This window comes from Theropithecus gelada, chromosome 1 (genome assembly GCF_003255815.1).
Source record: "Theropithecus gelada isolate Dixy chromosome 1, Tgel_1.0, whole genome shotgun sequence".
NCBI classification, from domain to species: domain Eukaryota; kingdom Metazoa; phylum Chordata; class Mammalia; order Primates; family Cercopithecidae; genus Theropithecus; species Theropithecus gelada.
The window spans coordinates 125,791,953-125,809,614 of record NC_037668.1 but is presented as its reverse complement, the minus strand read 5'-3'; the positions used below and the strand labels follow the sequence as shown (position 1 = coordinate 125,809,614).

General features: G+C 36.1%; 1 protein-coding gene across 1 annotated transcript in view; it reads left to right on the top strand.

Moving 5' to 3' along the window:
- Positions 1-17,662, top strand: part of DPYD (dihydropyrimidine dehydrogenase) — an 849,957-nt gene that overhangs the window by 343,817 nt on the left and 488,478 nt on the right. The window contains exon 10 of the mRNA XM_025405641.1: positions 510-679. Within this exon, the coding sequence (XP_025261426.1) occupies positions 510-679 (170 nt within the window). The remainder of the gene's footprint in view (positions 1-509; positions 680-17,662) is intronic.

Below are 17,662 nucleotides of genomic sequence, written 5' to 3'. Positions count from 1 at the left end.
CATAAAGGACACTTATTCAGCATGTTAATATTCAAAGTTAACAAAATATATAACAGAGGTATGTGTTAGAAATCATATAAGGTAATATATTAAAAATGTATTATAATGAAATATTGCAAACTGTTAACACAGATCATAAGGATCACTTTTTACTTCTAGCAAAAAGAAACTTAATTATGCTAAGTTAAAGATAGATGTCACAATTTTGACAAAGAGAGTTTTAATTGATTGATTCCAGTCTGTTATGACCTAAACTCCTGAAATGTGTTGTAGGAATTCTAGAAGAAAAAAGAAACTAAAGGTACTGACTATGAAATTACATATATGAGCGTATTTTTAAAATGGGAATAAAACTGTCTTTCAATGAAGCAGAATAATTTGATAGTGACACTTCATCCTGGAAAACTGCAAGATGCAATTTTACACTGCTTTGAGTACAAGTATCTTTGGAGCTGTCATGCAGAAATGGTTTCTCTACTTGAAAATGGGGTTTTCCTTTCATCATTCAGGAATGTGCGCTTGTCACTCTCCATTGCCATCGATACGGGGAGTCGTGATTGTACTTGGAGCTGGAGACACTGCCTTTGACTGTGCAACATCCGCTCTACGTTGTGGAGCTCGCCGTGTGTTCATCGTCTTCAGAAAAGGCTTTGTTAATATAAGAGCTGTCCCTGAGGAGGTAAAATGGAACCTTCAGAAAATATGGAGTTGTACTCCAACAGATTTTAGGAGATTAAACTGTTACTGCTTAAATCGCTAGAATCTTGAAATTGTCAAATTCATGTTTAAAAATTTCGGGGCTACACATAATTGTTTCTTTTCTAATTCAGACATTCCAAGTAAAAGAAAATTTGTAATAGTAATTTGGATAAAATGAGAAATTTAATCTTTGTCAATATTCAAGTGCTTCTTGTTAGTATTAATGTGTTTGAAATGTATTCTATTTAGCTAGTAACAATGGAAAGTGCTAAGTCTTCTATATCCTGAATAGTAGGTACTCTTCACAAAATATATGCATATTAGAAGAATGTGGTAATAAGACATATTCGGGATTTTCCGTAAGCCAATTTACAAGCTGCATTCTAAGATGTATACCTTGGTCATACTTTCAGTCAGTTCATTATTTGTGAAGCAAACAGAAAGAAAAGGGTGTCATGTATATTTTTAAAGAGCTCTAAGATAAGCATTACTCAAAATTAGTAATTGGTTAACACACTAAAAATAACTTGTTTAAAATAATTTCATTCTTACCAGTGACTGGTGACTAGTCTTGGGTGAGTTATCAGCTATTTACATGTAGTACAGACTTCTCAAATTTTAATGCTATTAGAGAAATATAATACCTTATAAAGAATGTTAGTTCTGAGAACAAGAACCAAATGTATTTATAGAAAGATAAATTACTCATTTTAATCAAATCAGTATTATGAACTTGACTTACTTCGGAATGCCTGAACATGTTTGGAATCTCTGTACTAGGCAAGAATTATAGCTGTAGTCAATAGGTAATTTGTCATATGTAGATTACCCACATTACAAATTAATCTTACCAAAATATCAGGGTCACCACTGGTTCATGGCTGAGTTTCAAATGCCATGTTTATTCTCTGGACTTTTCTCCATCCAATCTACCCTTTTTAGACTTTTTTTTAAATATATAAAATCCAAGGTAGTCTTATGATCATAGGGTTTTTTTTTTTTTTCTGGAATTCTGTCTTAGGCAATAATTAGTATAATCATGGTTTTTTTTTACACATAGAAAGAAACATTTAAGTCTTTGTATTCCAGTGCATAGCACAGGACCTGGCACATAATTTGTACTTCAGAAATAGGTTTTGAGCTAAACATTTTAAATATTAAGTCTTATCCTTCTAATTCCAGTGTTAGAAAAGTTTTCATTACCAAAGGTGACTTCTTGAGGGTTGGAAGGGGAAGATGATCCTGATTGGCAATATCAATTTACTTCATGTTTTATATCGTAGTCATCTTCCATTTGCAAAGGTCACTGGAAATGAATAGTGGCTATTTCTTCTGTCTTAGGTAGAACTAAGACGCAAACAAGCTGAGACCTGATAAGAAGAGGGTAGTGGTATGAATTTATTTACTCATTCATTCATTCATTCAAACTACATTTATTGAGCATCTGTTATGTACCAGGTATTATTCTGGGCAATTTAGATACAACAGTCAGCAAACCAGTTAGAATTTCATGCCCTCGTGGCTTTTGTACCTAGTGAGAGAGGATACCCAATAATTAAACAAATGAACTGTCACATAAATAGTATATTGAAATGTAGTTAGAACTGTGGAGAAAAATTAATATAGGACTATAGTGAGTGTGTGAGAGTGGAGTATGGTGGAAGAGAAGGCAGGGTTTGCAATTTTAAACAGGGTGGCCCTGGAAGACCTCTCTGATAAGATGATTTTTGAACAAAGAGATGAAGAAATTGAGGGAAAGTAGGCATCCAGGAGATAAACATTGCAGGCCAAGCTAAATGCCTTCACACTTTATTGAGGAAGCCTTCTGGATTTGTGGAATAGAAAAAAATGTCAATATCATCAGAATAAAGTAAGAGAGAACAGAAAATGTGACAGACCAGATGATGTATTGTAGGCATTCACAAGACCTTTAGCTTTTACTCTTATTGAAAGAGAAAAATCACTGGACTGCTTTGAACAGAGATGTGCCAAGCTCTGATTTAAATTTTAAAATGGCTACTCTGCTGAAAATTGGCTGTAGTCGAGTGGCGTCAGAAGCAGAGAGGCTAGTCAGGGGCTAAGTAAAACAGTGAGCTATTGGTTAATGTGAGTAGATTACAGGAAGCACAGGATCAGAGTAGAGACATAGCACCTTAGAAGGCCAGAGCTCAGCTGCCTGAATCTTGATTACCAAAGTGTTAAGAAGCAACAGATCCTTGAGATAATAAGTAACCTGCCTGCAGTAGAGCTTAGTAGAACTCAAATGGGTCTGGTCTTATTTAAAACTAGAAGAACAAATGTTTGAATGTTTGAATTATTTTATTATTAGCTTACAATTAACCAAAATTTTATATGATATTAAAACTAATTGACTTGGAGCTTCATGAGAGAAAGGGCCATGATCATCTCTCTGGGTCACATTTACCTTCCCCCTGTTTAGCACATTGGATACTACCTATAAAAGATTCAACAAATAATTTTGGAATGAACATTTACTAGATGGAATCAGCATCCAAGGCTTTCTAGCATTACAGGGGCTAATACCTTCCAAGTTAGATAAATATTATAATCGTAGGCCTTTGAAGGTTTATCTCATGAGTTTAGGCAAAATTTATCAAAGAGATGGAATAATAAGTAATATATGATTAGATTATGCAAAGTTTTCAGGATTGATTCACTTACAAGGGCTAATACCATGTAAGGATTGGGAACGTTGGCATGCATAGAAGTTTCAGTGTTAATCCTTTATGGCCGTTGCTTGGTTTTGTATGCATCAAAAGAGGAGCCACAATATTGCAGTGCTGACATTCATGAAACTGGAAAATCAAGAGAGTAGAGGTCCAATATCATGTATCTACTTCAAGATACAGGGTTTGAAAGGTTAGGTCTCGGACATATTTTTTAGCCAACATGAAGAATTTAATATTGGACCTAATTTCTTGGGTAATTGTTTTCTTTCTCCTATGCTGTCTCCCCTAGTACAAACTTCAGTCACATTTGGTTACTTGAGAGTCAGTGAAGATTGAGGAACAGGGACATTTAGAGGTTTCCTCAAATATGTGTGTTGTTTAATGGTCATGGACTCTTCAGTGTAATTTGGAAATAACATGGTTTGTCAATAAAATGCCTCACCATTAGGCATGTCAGCATGTATATGTCTAATGGTGCAGTCTAATTCTCACTCTTTGAGTGAGGGAAATACAGAAAAATACAAAGTTTTCTTATCCTTGAGTGACAAATATGAATTATGACAGAAGCCAGTTACATTTAACATGGTGTATTAGTCCATTTTCATACTGCTGTGAAGAACTGCCTGAGACTGGGTAATTTATAAAGGAAAGAGATTTAATTGACTCACAGTTCAGCATGGCTGGGGAGGCCTCAGGAAACTTATAATCATGACGGAAAGCAGGGTACTTTCTTCACAAGGTTGCAGGAAGGAGAAGTGCTGAGCAAAAAGAGAAGAGCCACTTACACAATCGTCAGATCTGTGAGAACTCACTCACCATCATGAGAATAGCATGGGGAACCACCCCCATGATTCTCCGTTGACAGGTGGGGATTATGGAGATTACAATTCAAAATGAGAGTTGAGTGGGGACACAAAGCTTAACCATATCACATGGAATTGTTTGAGATCATGTATATTATGTGGTTAGTAACCAAGAACTATATAATTAGACTCAGGAATGTTTTAATCCACAAAAGTAGGAGACATCATCTAACAGACTCTTGTAGTGACAAACACATCCCATTGTAGAGGTTTTTAAACGTTAGGGTGCATTAAGTCACCTAGAGGGCTTGTTAAACACAGATTGCTGGGCCCTGTCCCTAGAGTTGCTAATTCAATAGGTCTGGGGTGGGCCTGAGAATTTGCATTTTTAACAAGTTTCCTTGTGATGCTGAGGTTGCTGGTCCACTATTCTGATGTATCATCAACGTGCTTTCCAGCTGTCTAATTAGAGTCACAGACAGTGTGCTGTGTGGAGGTACTTTCCATCTTGGCTAAGAAAGCATTAATACTAAAGGACATAGGTTTGATGAAATGAAGATATGCAGGCATCATCAGCATATTGATGTAATTCTGATTCCAAATGTCTTTCCAGCTCCCTTGTGGCCTCACACACATGCTAAATAGGATGCTACTGACAAACTAGTGCTTCTCAGCCATGGGTCCTTAGGGAAACCAGCCAATCACTCGGCACTATCCTCTAAGAAGATGAGGAAAAATCTGTTAATAATTCCCTCCAGTGCTTTCTGCAAGCTTAAATAGGTGAGATTAAATTTCACAGGATAACAGAATCCCCCAAAATGCTGGTATTAAAAGCTGTTGACAGATCAGATAGAACTGCAAGAATGCTTTAGGCAGTTGGGAATCCCTAAAAGGAGGCATGAAGGTTAGGACTCAACAGACCTGCTTGAGTTGATAAATTTAAAGGATAAGGTTAGGGAAGGACTTTATAGTTCTTATTAATTATTACTGAGAAGAGTATGGTTTCAAAATTACTTTTAATAACACAATCCCACACACAAAGTATATTTCAAAAATCTGTTGTTCACATATTCAGTTTTCCAATAGCAGCAAAACATGATTGATCATTAATTCTGCTACATTTTTATGGGGTCTGCGTGCTACTCCCTGGGGTGCCTTGGCTTCCCTTTATTTGTTTGTCAAGATGGCAACTGATTTAACTTTGATATGTCAGTTTTTACATATTTTAGCTATTGAGAGGGTTAACTGTTTTGATAATTAATGCTACTTTATTATTTTAATTAGAAAAATAACAATACCAGATTGCTCAGTCTGCTTGTCAAAATTTTCTTCATCTGGTACTACAACTTTGAAATAGCACATCGTTTAAAAGAATGAGCCTTTTAACTGATTTTTTGCATCATCACACAGCATACCCCATAATAGATCATTTTTGTGTCATGACCTATAGGCCTCTTCTCAGATATTTTTAATATCAAATGACCATGTTAAAGCTATGTCTATAGATAGTTTTGTCATCTATGTCTTGTGGCTAAAAATGCATTTTCTTTTTTTTTTTTCTTTGAGACGGAGTCTCGCTCTGTCTCCCAGGCGGGAGTGCAGTGGTGCGATCTCAGCTCACTGCAAGCTCCGCCTCCTGGGTTCACGCCATTCTCCTGCCTCAGCCTCCCATGTAGCTGGGACTACAAGCGCCCGCCCCCACACCTGGCAATCTCGGCTCACTGCAAGAGCTCTGCCTCCCTGCAAGCTCTGCCTCCTGGGTTCATGCCATTCTCCCACCTCAGCCTCCCAAATAGCTGGGACTACAGGCGCCTGCCACCATGCCTGGCTAATTTTTTGTATTTTTAGTAGAGACGGGATTTCACCATGTTAGCCAGGATGGTCTCGAGCTCCTGACCTTGTGATCTGCCCGCCTCAGCCTCCCAAAGTGCTGGGATTACAGGCGTGAGCCACCGTGCCCAGTGTAAACTTGCATTTTCTACAAGTAACTGATGCTTTCTAGTTTTAATTTAATTACAAGAAATATGAATCTGGGACTATTTTTAGAAAATAGCCCCCAGAAGCTGACAAATTTAATTTGATTTACTAAGGGTGATGCTTACAGCAGCTCTTCAATGTTTGGCACCTGTACATCATTTGATTTCCTGTTCTTCATAGAAAGTAATCAGAGACATATTGACATGGTTTGCTATCTGAAGGTAGCTGAAAACAAACAGCCACACAAAATCTTCTCTAGGCACAAAAAGCTAATTAATAGTAGTTAGGGGCTCCCCTGGTACTAAAATATTAAAGTACACCTTTAACACTTTATGATGACAGGAGGATGACACATTCCGAGGATCTGTATACGTGTATCCTTTTGAAAGTTGTGAAACTTCAGTGTAGTATGAAAAGGTAGAGTGGAATAGTCAAAAAGGAATTACATTTGGAGCACTTCATTCTTGATTTACATCCTAGTCTGAGTATGCCCATCTATAAAATTAGTGTTGTAATTATATGCTTCTTAAAGTTTTTTTTTTTTCCATTCCTTGTTTTATATTTTTAACATTCAGAGAAATATATATGAATGATGTAGAATCTGGACGGGAAGGCTCTATTTCTTCACAGAGTGACAACTCTATATTGAAAATTTTAGCAATATGTATAAACATTACACTTAAAACAAATTGCAATTAATGTATCCCCAGCCAATTGGTGAGGTAAAATCTACAATATTCAAGACATGAGTATAAAGAACTGACAGGTGAAATTGTCAAAATTCTATAGTACATGTGATTATTCAGATGGTGAGTGGAAAAAAAAGAAGACTGCAAATAGGCCAAGAGCCAACAAAAGCTTGTGCCCATTTAAGATTACATATTTTAAAAGCATAACTATTTTCAAAATTCTGAGGGAGGTTGATGTGTTATGTTGACCAGGAATATCTGTAGAACTGAAAATTATATGCTTTTAAAAAAATCTTTACTAATCTTCTTTCATATATGTGTGTGTGTGTGTGTGTGTATTCACAGATATGCGCACAGATTCATTAAAAGTGAACATCTTTACCTGGTGTGTCACTGTCAGGCCATATTTAGTAACAATACATTGTTATTACTGTATTTTTTTTCCTTTTAGTAGCTTATAATGAAAGTTGTGTATAAGATTACTTTATTCTTGCACCATCTCTATGGTTTCTTCCTTATGTTTGTCCTTTTCCTTTCCCACTTGGTGAGATTTGGCTTTCCATTCAAGGATCTTTTGTGAGTTTTGTTCACTTCCAGCCTAATATAGCCACCTTGCTGAGGCAATGCCCATACCAATAGCTGTCCTATTAGTCCAGTCTTTTTCTGCTGCACCCGTTCAGTGTAAATGACCTAAATCTTCCTATAACTTGGACCACTTTGCCAATTTGCTGAACTTTTTAGTGTCCTCACACAACCTGAACTTCATCATCCTTTCAGATGGGCATAGGTCAAACATTGTGCTTCTTTCTCAGCTCTTTGGAAAGAGGGGAAGACATAATTGTTGTGTGAACATGGGAAAGTGTATTGAAATACCTTTTATGGCTCTTTCTTGCTATCAGAAGTCACAAAGGAGTTGAACTTCCCTTTGGCCACTGCCTGGCAATAGCTGAAAGTAGGAGGAGATCTATATGCTCTACTTCATTCATTTTTAGGTGAACATTGGAAGCCCCTCTTCATTTAAAAATATTCACTTCAGCTTTTCAATATCTTTTCTTGTCCTATAACATGAAAATATTAAAAAGTAATTTGTATAATCTATTAAACACACATTAGTTATTGTATATGCTATTTGAAAGACAAAAATAAATGGAAAATACACATGAATTAACATAAAAACAGAATTGTCATTCTTTTAAAAAGTGATTTGTTAAAAATTTTAAACATTTTTGTCTAAACTTCTAAATTCTAAAATTCCATTCTACCTTTTCATACTATACTGAATTTTCACAAGTTTCAAAAAGATAAACATATACAGGTCCTTGGAATATGTCATCCCCCTGTCATCATAAAAGTCTTAGAGGTGTACTTAATATCTTAGTAGCAGGGGAGCCCCTAACTACTATCCTTCAAGGTCTGCTCCAAATGTCATTTTTTTCTTGAAGGCTTCCTTAGTTCCCTACCAATTTAACTTCTCTTCTCTGTGGGCTTTTATAGCCCTTTATGCTTCCTGATGTTAACAGAATTTATCACATAGGGTACTTATTACTTTATACTTATTCCACAAACTGAAATAGAAGCTTCTTTATTGGATCGATGAATTCAACTTGCTATCTGACTCAACGTATAGTGCATTCTTTGATTCAAGGTGGCAGACCAGTGAGGCATGTTGGATTAACCAATATATTAAAGGCATTGAAAACTTCTTAGGAAAACTTTAAGTTCATATGAAATTTTCAAAATATATAATTTTACATACATACACATAACTTCAAAATTATTTGTGATAGCTTTTAAATAAGTACACATTTTATTTTAAACTGTTAAAAAATATTATTGCATCACATTTTTATGTGAATCTAACATTAAAAGTAGACTGAAAAAAATAAATTATCCCTAGTTTTCAGTCTCTTAAAAGATAGCTGAAAACTAAAAAAAGAAGGAAATACAAGCAAGTAATATATAAAAAGCAAAAAATAATAAAGATTACTAGAATCCGAGAGTATTAGCAAGTGGCAGAAAGCAGATGATCCTGATCTGTAAAGAATTTGTACATGGAGGCATTTTAAGATTAAAGGAGGAACTACAAAGGCACCAAGTTACACAGAATGGAGTTTTGTGAGATATTCCAACGGCTGCCAGGAAGGCTTGAATCCATCAAAATCTAAGATGAAGAAAATAAGTGTTAGTCAAGTTTAAGAAAATGTCATCAATAATTATTGAATAGTGTTTAAAAATACTCTTTTTGGCCAGGTGCAGTGGCTCACGCCTGTAATCCCAGCACTTTGGGAGGCTGGGGCAGGTGGATCACAAGGTCAGGAGCTCGAGACCATCCTGGCTAACACAGTGAAACCCTGTCTCTACTAAAAATACAAAAAAATTTAGCCGAGTGTGGTGGCGGGCGCCTCTAGTCCCAGCTACTCGGGAGGCCGAGGCAGGAGAATGGCATGAACCTGGGAAGCGGAGCTTGCAGTGAGTGGGGATCCCGCCACTGTACTCCAGCCTGGGTGACAGAGTGAGACTGCATCTCAAAAAAACAAACGACAACAACAACGAAAACACTCTTTACTTGTTAAAAGAGATGTATTTAATGATAGTTGTGCCAAGGCATTTTAAGCCTCTAAAGCCTCTAAATTATTCCTTACATTGCATATCTGGGTTTTGCAGCACAATAGTGACACAATAAAATTAGTAAGGACTCAGTTAAGGGACGACTATATTTATCCAATGTGTAGTACAACTCTCATTTGGAGAAATGTTTCTTTATGTTCAAGATTCTTCAACTTTAAAAACACTTAAAATGAAAACATTCTATGTGTGAATGAAGCCTAAAATGAAGAACAGGTACTAAAAGAAGGAATGTCAATTTGTGGTCTCAGCAAACTTTTTTTGCCTAATTAAAAGAAAAATTGCAGAATTTGCTTGTACAGGCCAGAGATTAATTAACATATAAAAATTGTTCTACATTTCACTACTCATCATAAATATGTATAAGTCAAAAATTAATAAATATTTTAAAAACTGTTTAGTAAATTAAAGAATATGAGATCAAGTGTGAATGGGCCAAGTTTGATGCCTCTTCTTTTACCCTCCTTCAAGTCCTTGATAACCAAGATAAATAGAAGATTGGATTGTGAAATCAAACTCATATAAATTAAATAACACTCTGTATCAAACTTGATTATTAACTTCGAGGATACAGTTAAAAACAAACTGTCAGGTAAACAAGAAGTGCAGGGCTGCCACCAACAGAATTCCTGAGGTTCTGTCTTGCTGCATTAGGATTTGCTCTAAACCGGATTAACATGTGGTCATGTAAGTAGCTCCATCACTTAGATCAAAGAAAGTTGTTTCACTTATGAGACATCTAATTTATACTCAGTTATGTAACTTGCATTACTCTTTATAGTGATCTATGTCCCTTAAATTCACCTTTCCGGGTTTGTTTACTATAGCAATCCTAAACTAACAGATAGGCCATGCCAAAAGCATTCCATTGCTAAGGACTCTTCCGCTTATAAATGACAGTAGTTTGTTTCCCAGTAGGATGCTTACATATTACATAGAGCTTTAGCCAAGCTGCTTTCCTTCTTTTCTTCTTGAGATAAACTCCTTTACCCTTCCACACTCACTTCTTCAAAGAGAGAGAATGGATTCCATACAAGAACTTCCCAGTAACTAATTCCTTTCCAGTGATTAATTCTTATGTTTCCTTCAAGATTAGCTTATATAGCACCTTTTCCATGCTGCCCTTTATTATTTTTTTCTTTCTTTCCCCCCCTTTTTTTTTTTTTTTTTGAGACAGGATCTTGCTCTGTCACCAAGGCTGGATTGCAGTGGCGTGATCATAGCTCATTGCAATCTCTAACACCTGGGCTCTACAGATCCTCCCACCTCAGTCTCCCAAGTAGCTGGGACTACAGGCAGATGCCACCACACCTGGCTAATTTTTAAAAAATGTTTTAGTAGAGATGAGGTTTCTCTATTTTACCCAGGCTAGTCTTGAACTCCTAGCCTTAAACAGTTCTCCCACCTTGACCTTTCAAAACACTGAGATTATAGGCCTGAGCTACCGTGCCCAGCAATGGTGCCCTTCCTTGATCTGCACTACTGCTAGGCAAAATGCCCATTTATGTGCCATTCGAGTATACTGCCTTTACACATGACAAAGATTCCTAACTCCTTCAATTTTTGTGACTGAGTCTCGCTCTGTTGCCCAGGCTGGATTGCAGTGGTGCTCTCGGCTCACTGCAAGCTCCGCATCCTGGGTTCATGCCATTCTCCTGCCTCAGCCTCCTGAGTAGCTGGTACTACAGGTGCCTGCCACCACGCCCAGCTAATTTTTTTTTTTTTTTTGTATTTTTAGTAGAGACGAGGTTTCACCCTGTTAGCCAGCACGGTCTCAATCTCCAGACCTCGTGATCCACCCTCCTTGGCCTCCCAAAGGCCAAACTTAAATCAGGCTCCTGAACCTTCTCCAAGGCCCACCTGTGTACTTCCCTGTAAAGTCCGGTTTTAGCAAGAACCCCCCCATTCTCAATATCTGATGACACTTTTTATCCCCCAAATGAGAGTTAAACTCCAAAAACAGAATGGAAAGGTAGGAATTAATAGCCAAGGAGTAGGTTGTGAGTCAGTAGATAAAATATTACTGAAAGGAAACATCAGGGTAAGGCTTTATCCTGTTGGCTAAATCAATCTAACAGGATTCTTGCAGAAGACAGGCCAGAATCAGACATCACCTGGGTCATAGTGGAGGATGAGGTACATGATGAGATATTGAAGATGATTAAATATCAAGAGTGAAGGATTTTGCTAAACTGACTTAGCAGGGTTCTTGCTAAATCTGGATTTTACAGAAAAGCACAGAAGTGGTCCTAGGAAAAGGTTCAGAACCTGACTAAATTTGGGTCAAGCAAATTATGTTTGTTGTACATTATTACCTATAGATGCTGGTTTTCTGCTTCTATGAGATTTTTAAGGCAGAGTTTATTTTACCTGTAGGTCACAGCACTGTTTTTGTACATAATATTTAACAAATGTTTGGTTAGATGGCTGGTGCTCTTACCATATGGCTCTGAATGTTTCTTGTACATCCGATAATTTAACAGTGATGAAATTAGATGATATTTTCTAGGTTTATCACTGGCCAAAGTAGACTACTAAATAATTTTCCTTCTAAATAATATTTTTAGGTTTTTGTGTTCATGTAGAATGGATAAATCGTCAATTAGTATTAGAGGGTAATCTTTACAAAGAATGTTGTTTCTTCATATTGCTTCTCAAACGTCAGTTTATTAGAAGTTATTCCAGAATTTAATGTATGCTGGTTTTGAGCTCCACTCATTATAGTTTATAACCTATTCTTGCTTTGCCTATGTGCAATCTAAAAGTGAGTTGACATCATGCTTTTAATTATAGAAAATTAAGTTGTTTCGTAATTTCTAGAGTATGATGCCTGTAATATTAATCAGACCAAATCATCACATTACATAAAGTTAATCATTAAAATGATGATCATTATTGCATGCGTATAGCATGCTATTTTTATTTCACTCAGCATCAGCCACATATCTTTCCTGAATATGGAGGTGAAAATCAAAGTTGAAAATTTTTTTTAACTTTCCCTCTACTGTGTAAAAAGAAAGTGACAGCCTGATTTGTCAAATGTAAGAAATGGACCCTTATAGCTGCTTACTACTTTATTGGTGGAGATTAGGAAAAGAGAGGTTGGCATGTTTGCTTGATATACCAATTGTCCCTCATAAGGACATGCTCCATCAAATAAATATATACGGGTGCCATGAGGAGAAACATTCATATCCAGATTCAGAGTTACTGATTATTAATGATTATTGACAAACGTTAGGTGTTAAAAGGCACTAACACTCAGATCTGTGAATTACTTGTCATAGAAGGCTGGTTACTTTGAACAGTAATGCTGCATATGGTTAGACCACCAGTCAGTTTGGTCCATGTTTTCTGATAGCAGCATAAATGACAACTGAGGAGGAACACCATTTGCTTTTTTATTTCAACCTTGCAACATAGGATGATCTGGTCAGGTAGCATGTCTTCTGCTGTGTCCTGTTACTTACATTGAGATGGGTGTTTAATAGCCATTCACTCAGTATACTACTAGTTGGTTGTACCTTCCTTAATTTGAATGTCCTTCAGATTTTCACAATAATTCGTCATTCATTCTAGTAAACAAAACTTTATTTAGGGTCCATTGTGTGCCAATCATTTTGATAGACACAGATCGGGCTGTGACCAGTCTTGATGCCCTGTCCTTTCATGTGACATTCACTTGATACTCCTTCATTGACTTATTGACTGGCATGCATTCTGATTTGCTGGGTGTCTTATCTTAATGTTCATGGGCTTATACTTATCAATTGTTGACTTTTTTAATATCACTCTTGGATATAAAGGATAGAATGTTCAATAAGATATTCTTCCTCTACTTAAAGAGTGTTGAGAACGAGTTTACTATTGAACAAACTTATTTAAATTCTATGTTAGTTTTTCAATTTTGTATCTTAAGATAGTCTGTTTTGTGTATCTAATATCCACTTTGTGAAGTAGTACTTTTTTGTGTTCTAAATTTTCTCTTTTTCTGGATTCAAGGTGTCTCTATTAACTCGTTTACAATATTGGGTTCATAAGTCCATCATGTGGTTCCTGTATTTCATGATTTTATATTACTTATAAATGTGCTTAGACTGGGAAGCTTGAGTCTCCTTTTCCCACAAAGGGACCTTTATTTAGCCTAGCCCTTCATCTTTGACTTTAGCTTTTCCTTTTCCACTTTGCTTTGTTTGAGGTTCAGCAACTAGAATCATACAGTCTCATTATTTCAAATATACTACAGTTGCTATTCTTGAACATAATGAAGACCAAGTAGGATGTAGTTTCAGCTGGATCCTAATTTCAGATAAATTTTTTCATCCCTTAGTGTATTTTTGGCTTCTATGAGCCTCAGTTTCTCCTCTGTAGAAAGAAAATAATGCTTGTCCACAGATTTTATTTATTTTTTTTCTTTGTGAGGCCAACAAGCAGCAGTGTGCCTAAGGCTGTATGCTAAGTGTGTAAAATCATGCTGATGCCCAGTGTGGTTTTTGGCTTTTTGCACCACAGCAGGGAGACAAAGTTGGTTTGAAACTAAGTACTTTTATTTTAACAAATATACGGGTGTCATAACATTTTTCTGTTTGAAGATTGAGTTACATGTAAACCATTATATGTATTTTCCTTATGAAGATTAAGTGAATTACATGTAAAGCACTTAAAAGAATACTTTTAAGTGTTATAAATACCTATTATTATTATTATTTATCTTGTTATAAAACAAGATTTATGGCTGGGTGCAGTATCTTACACCTGTATTCCTAGCACTTTGGGAGGCTGAGGTGGGTGGATCACTTGAGGTCAGGAGATTGAGACCAACCTGGCCAACAGGATGAAACCCCATCTCTGCTAAAAATACAAAAATTAGCCAGGCGTGGTGGTGGGTGCCTGTGATCTCAGCTACTTGGAAGGCTGAGGCAGGAGAATCACTTGAACCAGGGAGGCGGAAGCTGCAGTGAGCTGAGATCTTGCCACTACCCTCCAACCTGTGCAACTGGCAACAGATTGAAACTCCATCTCAAATAAATAAATAAATCGTGTCACTGCACTCCAGCCTGGGCAACTGGCAACAGAACGAAACTCCATCTCAAATAAATAAAATAAAATAAAATAAAATAATAAAACAAGATTTATAACAAGACAAATAATAGATTTGTTAAATAGTGAAAGTAAATCTTTATGATGTCCAATAATATTTCAAAGTATATTTCACTTCACATATAATGTCACAATTTTAATTTAGGATTCTTTAAGATGAGAGCACTCCTTCAGTGATTGGGATAGGTTCAAAATAGAAATAAAGATTTTATTACTTACAGTTCCTGAAGGGGAACACATTATGCACAGAAGTCACACACACGGAGGTCAGGGGTGCATGGAGAGAGAGAGAGAGAAAGAAAGAGAGAAAATGGGACTTGCAGGCCAGTGCCTTTATTTGTGGATCCAGGGCGTTATACAAACAGGTTTCTCGTGGGAAATTTTAACTGACTGGTTCAAAGCACAAGTTCCAGGACATCAAGCGGTGACTGAGAGGCAGTCATTGTGGTGTGTCTGCACAGTCCATGCAGGGTGGAGGGTCAGCAGGACCAGTCCAGCAGGCTGCATCTACTCATTTTATAGGGAAGTGGTGATCAGGGAGCAGGTGTATAAGGCCAATATCTTGATGCACTACACTGAGAAACGGGGGTCCTGCAGGGAGGTAGAGTATAGAATTGGAAACTGTGTGTGTCAAGGGTGACTGAATCTTTCTTCTGATATAACGAAGTCCAACTTATATTTAAAATAGATGTCAAGGCAGCATAAAATTATAAGCATTCACTATAAAAGTTTACCCTGTATTTTCATTGTCCTAATATTTCACTATTTCCCAAGATAAATCTTAACATTATCTCACTCTCCCAATATTAATACTTTCCAAACAAATATATATATATGCAAATGATACAACTATTTTTTCTTTAAACGGTTTTCTCTTTCTTATGTAAAATGGAAAATCTAGCTATCAAGTAGCAAAATAGCAGAAAGTGGTGTGATTTATGTCTGCTGCTTAATAGTCTAATTCTACATATATTAGTGAGTGAAGAAAATCTCTAAAGTTTGAAAAGCAAAAAAATGCAGATGAATCTCTGTGGGGTCCAGTGTTCATGCCATCCCCAGCGCACTGTCGGGTAATTGGTAAGAATACTAGATATTTGAATACATATAATCAAACCTGGTACACATAGAAAATTACGATGTGAGATGAGCATATACTAAAGCCATTTTTTTAATGTTTATATCTATGTATGGTTATACAAAGTCCTCAAAAAACAAAACCATGGTGCGAACATTACTAAAACATGCTGAGGCATTCAGTGATGGATAATATTTATTTTAAATTCATAGAAGTTTTTGATTTGTAAGTCATATCCAATTTTTGTTTCCAAATTTAATGCCAAATTTGCCAAAATATATGAGAGATTATCTCTATGTCATAGTAGATACCATAGAAGTATTCATAGATAGCAAAGATAGAGTGGGGCCAAACGGATCCTAAGTCAATCAGTGAGACATATTCCCAATGGGTACGGCGTAGCGCAGTGTTTCCTTTCTGCCCTCCACAGAAGATAGTACTGTTAGAGATACACATTGTATATTGATTTATTCAAACCACAAACATTTGGAGTTGTTATTCAATCAAGTGTGGCATTATCATTAACACATAGCACCACTTGCCATTTTGAAACACAATAAACTGGTTTATATTGATGAGTTACAAGGTGATATGTGGCATAAATGTGACAAAAGTGATACAGAAAACATATTTTACATATTGGAATCATCTTTATTTTGTAATTTGAATTATTCAAGGAATAGTTTGCCTTTCAGAAATCATACATTTTTATTTTGTAGAAAATGAAAGAGGAGTCTAAGGTACTAACCTTTGTTATTGGGCCATCTCTCTCTTGAAATCACAATCTCATTTCTAAGTGATATTGAATAGCTGAAGAATGATTCAGAGAAAAAAGTGAATTCAGAAAATAGTAACTATGAATACATAGCCTTCTAGATACTAAGTTCTGCTTTAGGCATTTTACATTTTAGAGTTGTTTTCAGTAACACCGCACATACCAATTAATGAGATGGTGTTCTCCCCATTTTATATATAAGAAAACTATCCCAAATAAACAGCAGAGCAGATTTCAAATTTTTTTCGATTCCACTTACCTGTAATCTTCCTTTCTGAGAAGTGAGCAGTTTTATATCAACTGTTTTGTATATTTACCACCATAACATCCCACATGTTATTTTTTTATATTGCTAATTTCTTGATTTTCATAATTACAAGGGAAAGACTGTGTAATAACTTGTATGTGGGTCCAATTTTTAAGCCTTTAATGACAATATTTTTCAAAATCCTAAATAAGACATAGATTGAATAGCTTCATAATAATGTATAGTATAGATCAGTATTTCCCAACCATTTTATTTTTACCCCTTTTGGGAGTATCTTTAGATTTTTCTTAATCCTCCCTGCTATAATTTTAGTACCATAGATATACTGTATAACTGTTTATATACTTCAGCTCTTTGAAGGGACCAGACCATTATGATATCTAAGGATTTTTTTCTTTTCCCTAAGAATTAATTTTTGCTCCCTAGGGGCAATATTACTGTCTTTGAAAATGTGTCACAGAGACCAAGTTCTGAGCCAGTCAGCTATAATCTAATAAAGACAGTGGTTAACAAAGTATATTCTGTGCCCTAGAAGCATAGCATCACCTGAAGAATTTGTTAGACATGCAGATCCTCAGGCCTCACCTAAACCTCGTTCGAAACTCTGAAAACGGGCTTGTGCAGTCTGGTTTAAGGAACCTTCCAGGTGATAGTGATTCATGGCACTAGTTCTGGACAGGTTGTTGAAAAATGGGCCCATGGCCTGATTACAGCATTGAGTTAATTACTTTATGTCTCAGTTTTTCCATCTTGACAAAGCCCAGATAACTCTTCGTTTGAAGCCTCATACACACAACCTCAGTGGAAACATTACTCAGGGATCCTATTGAGAATCCGCCTGGCTTTCAGAGTGAAGGAAAATAATAAGACTGAACATCCCAAAAGACTTCAGTAGGACATGTTTGCATTTTTTAAAAAAAGAACATTGAACATAGTACTTCTGATTACGTTGACAAAGGTC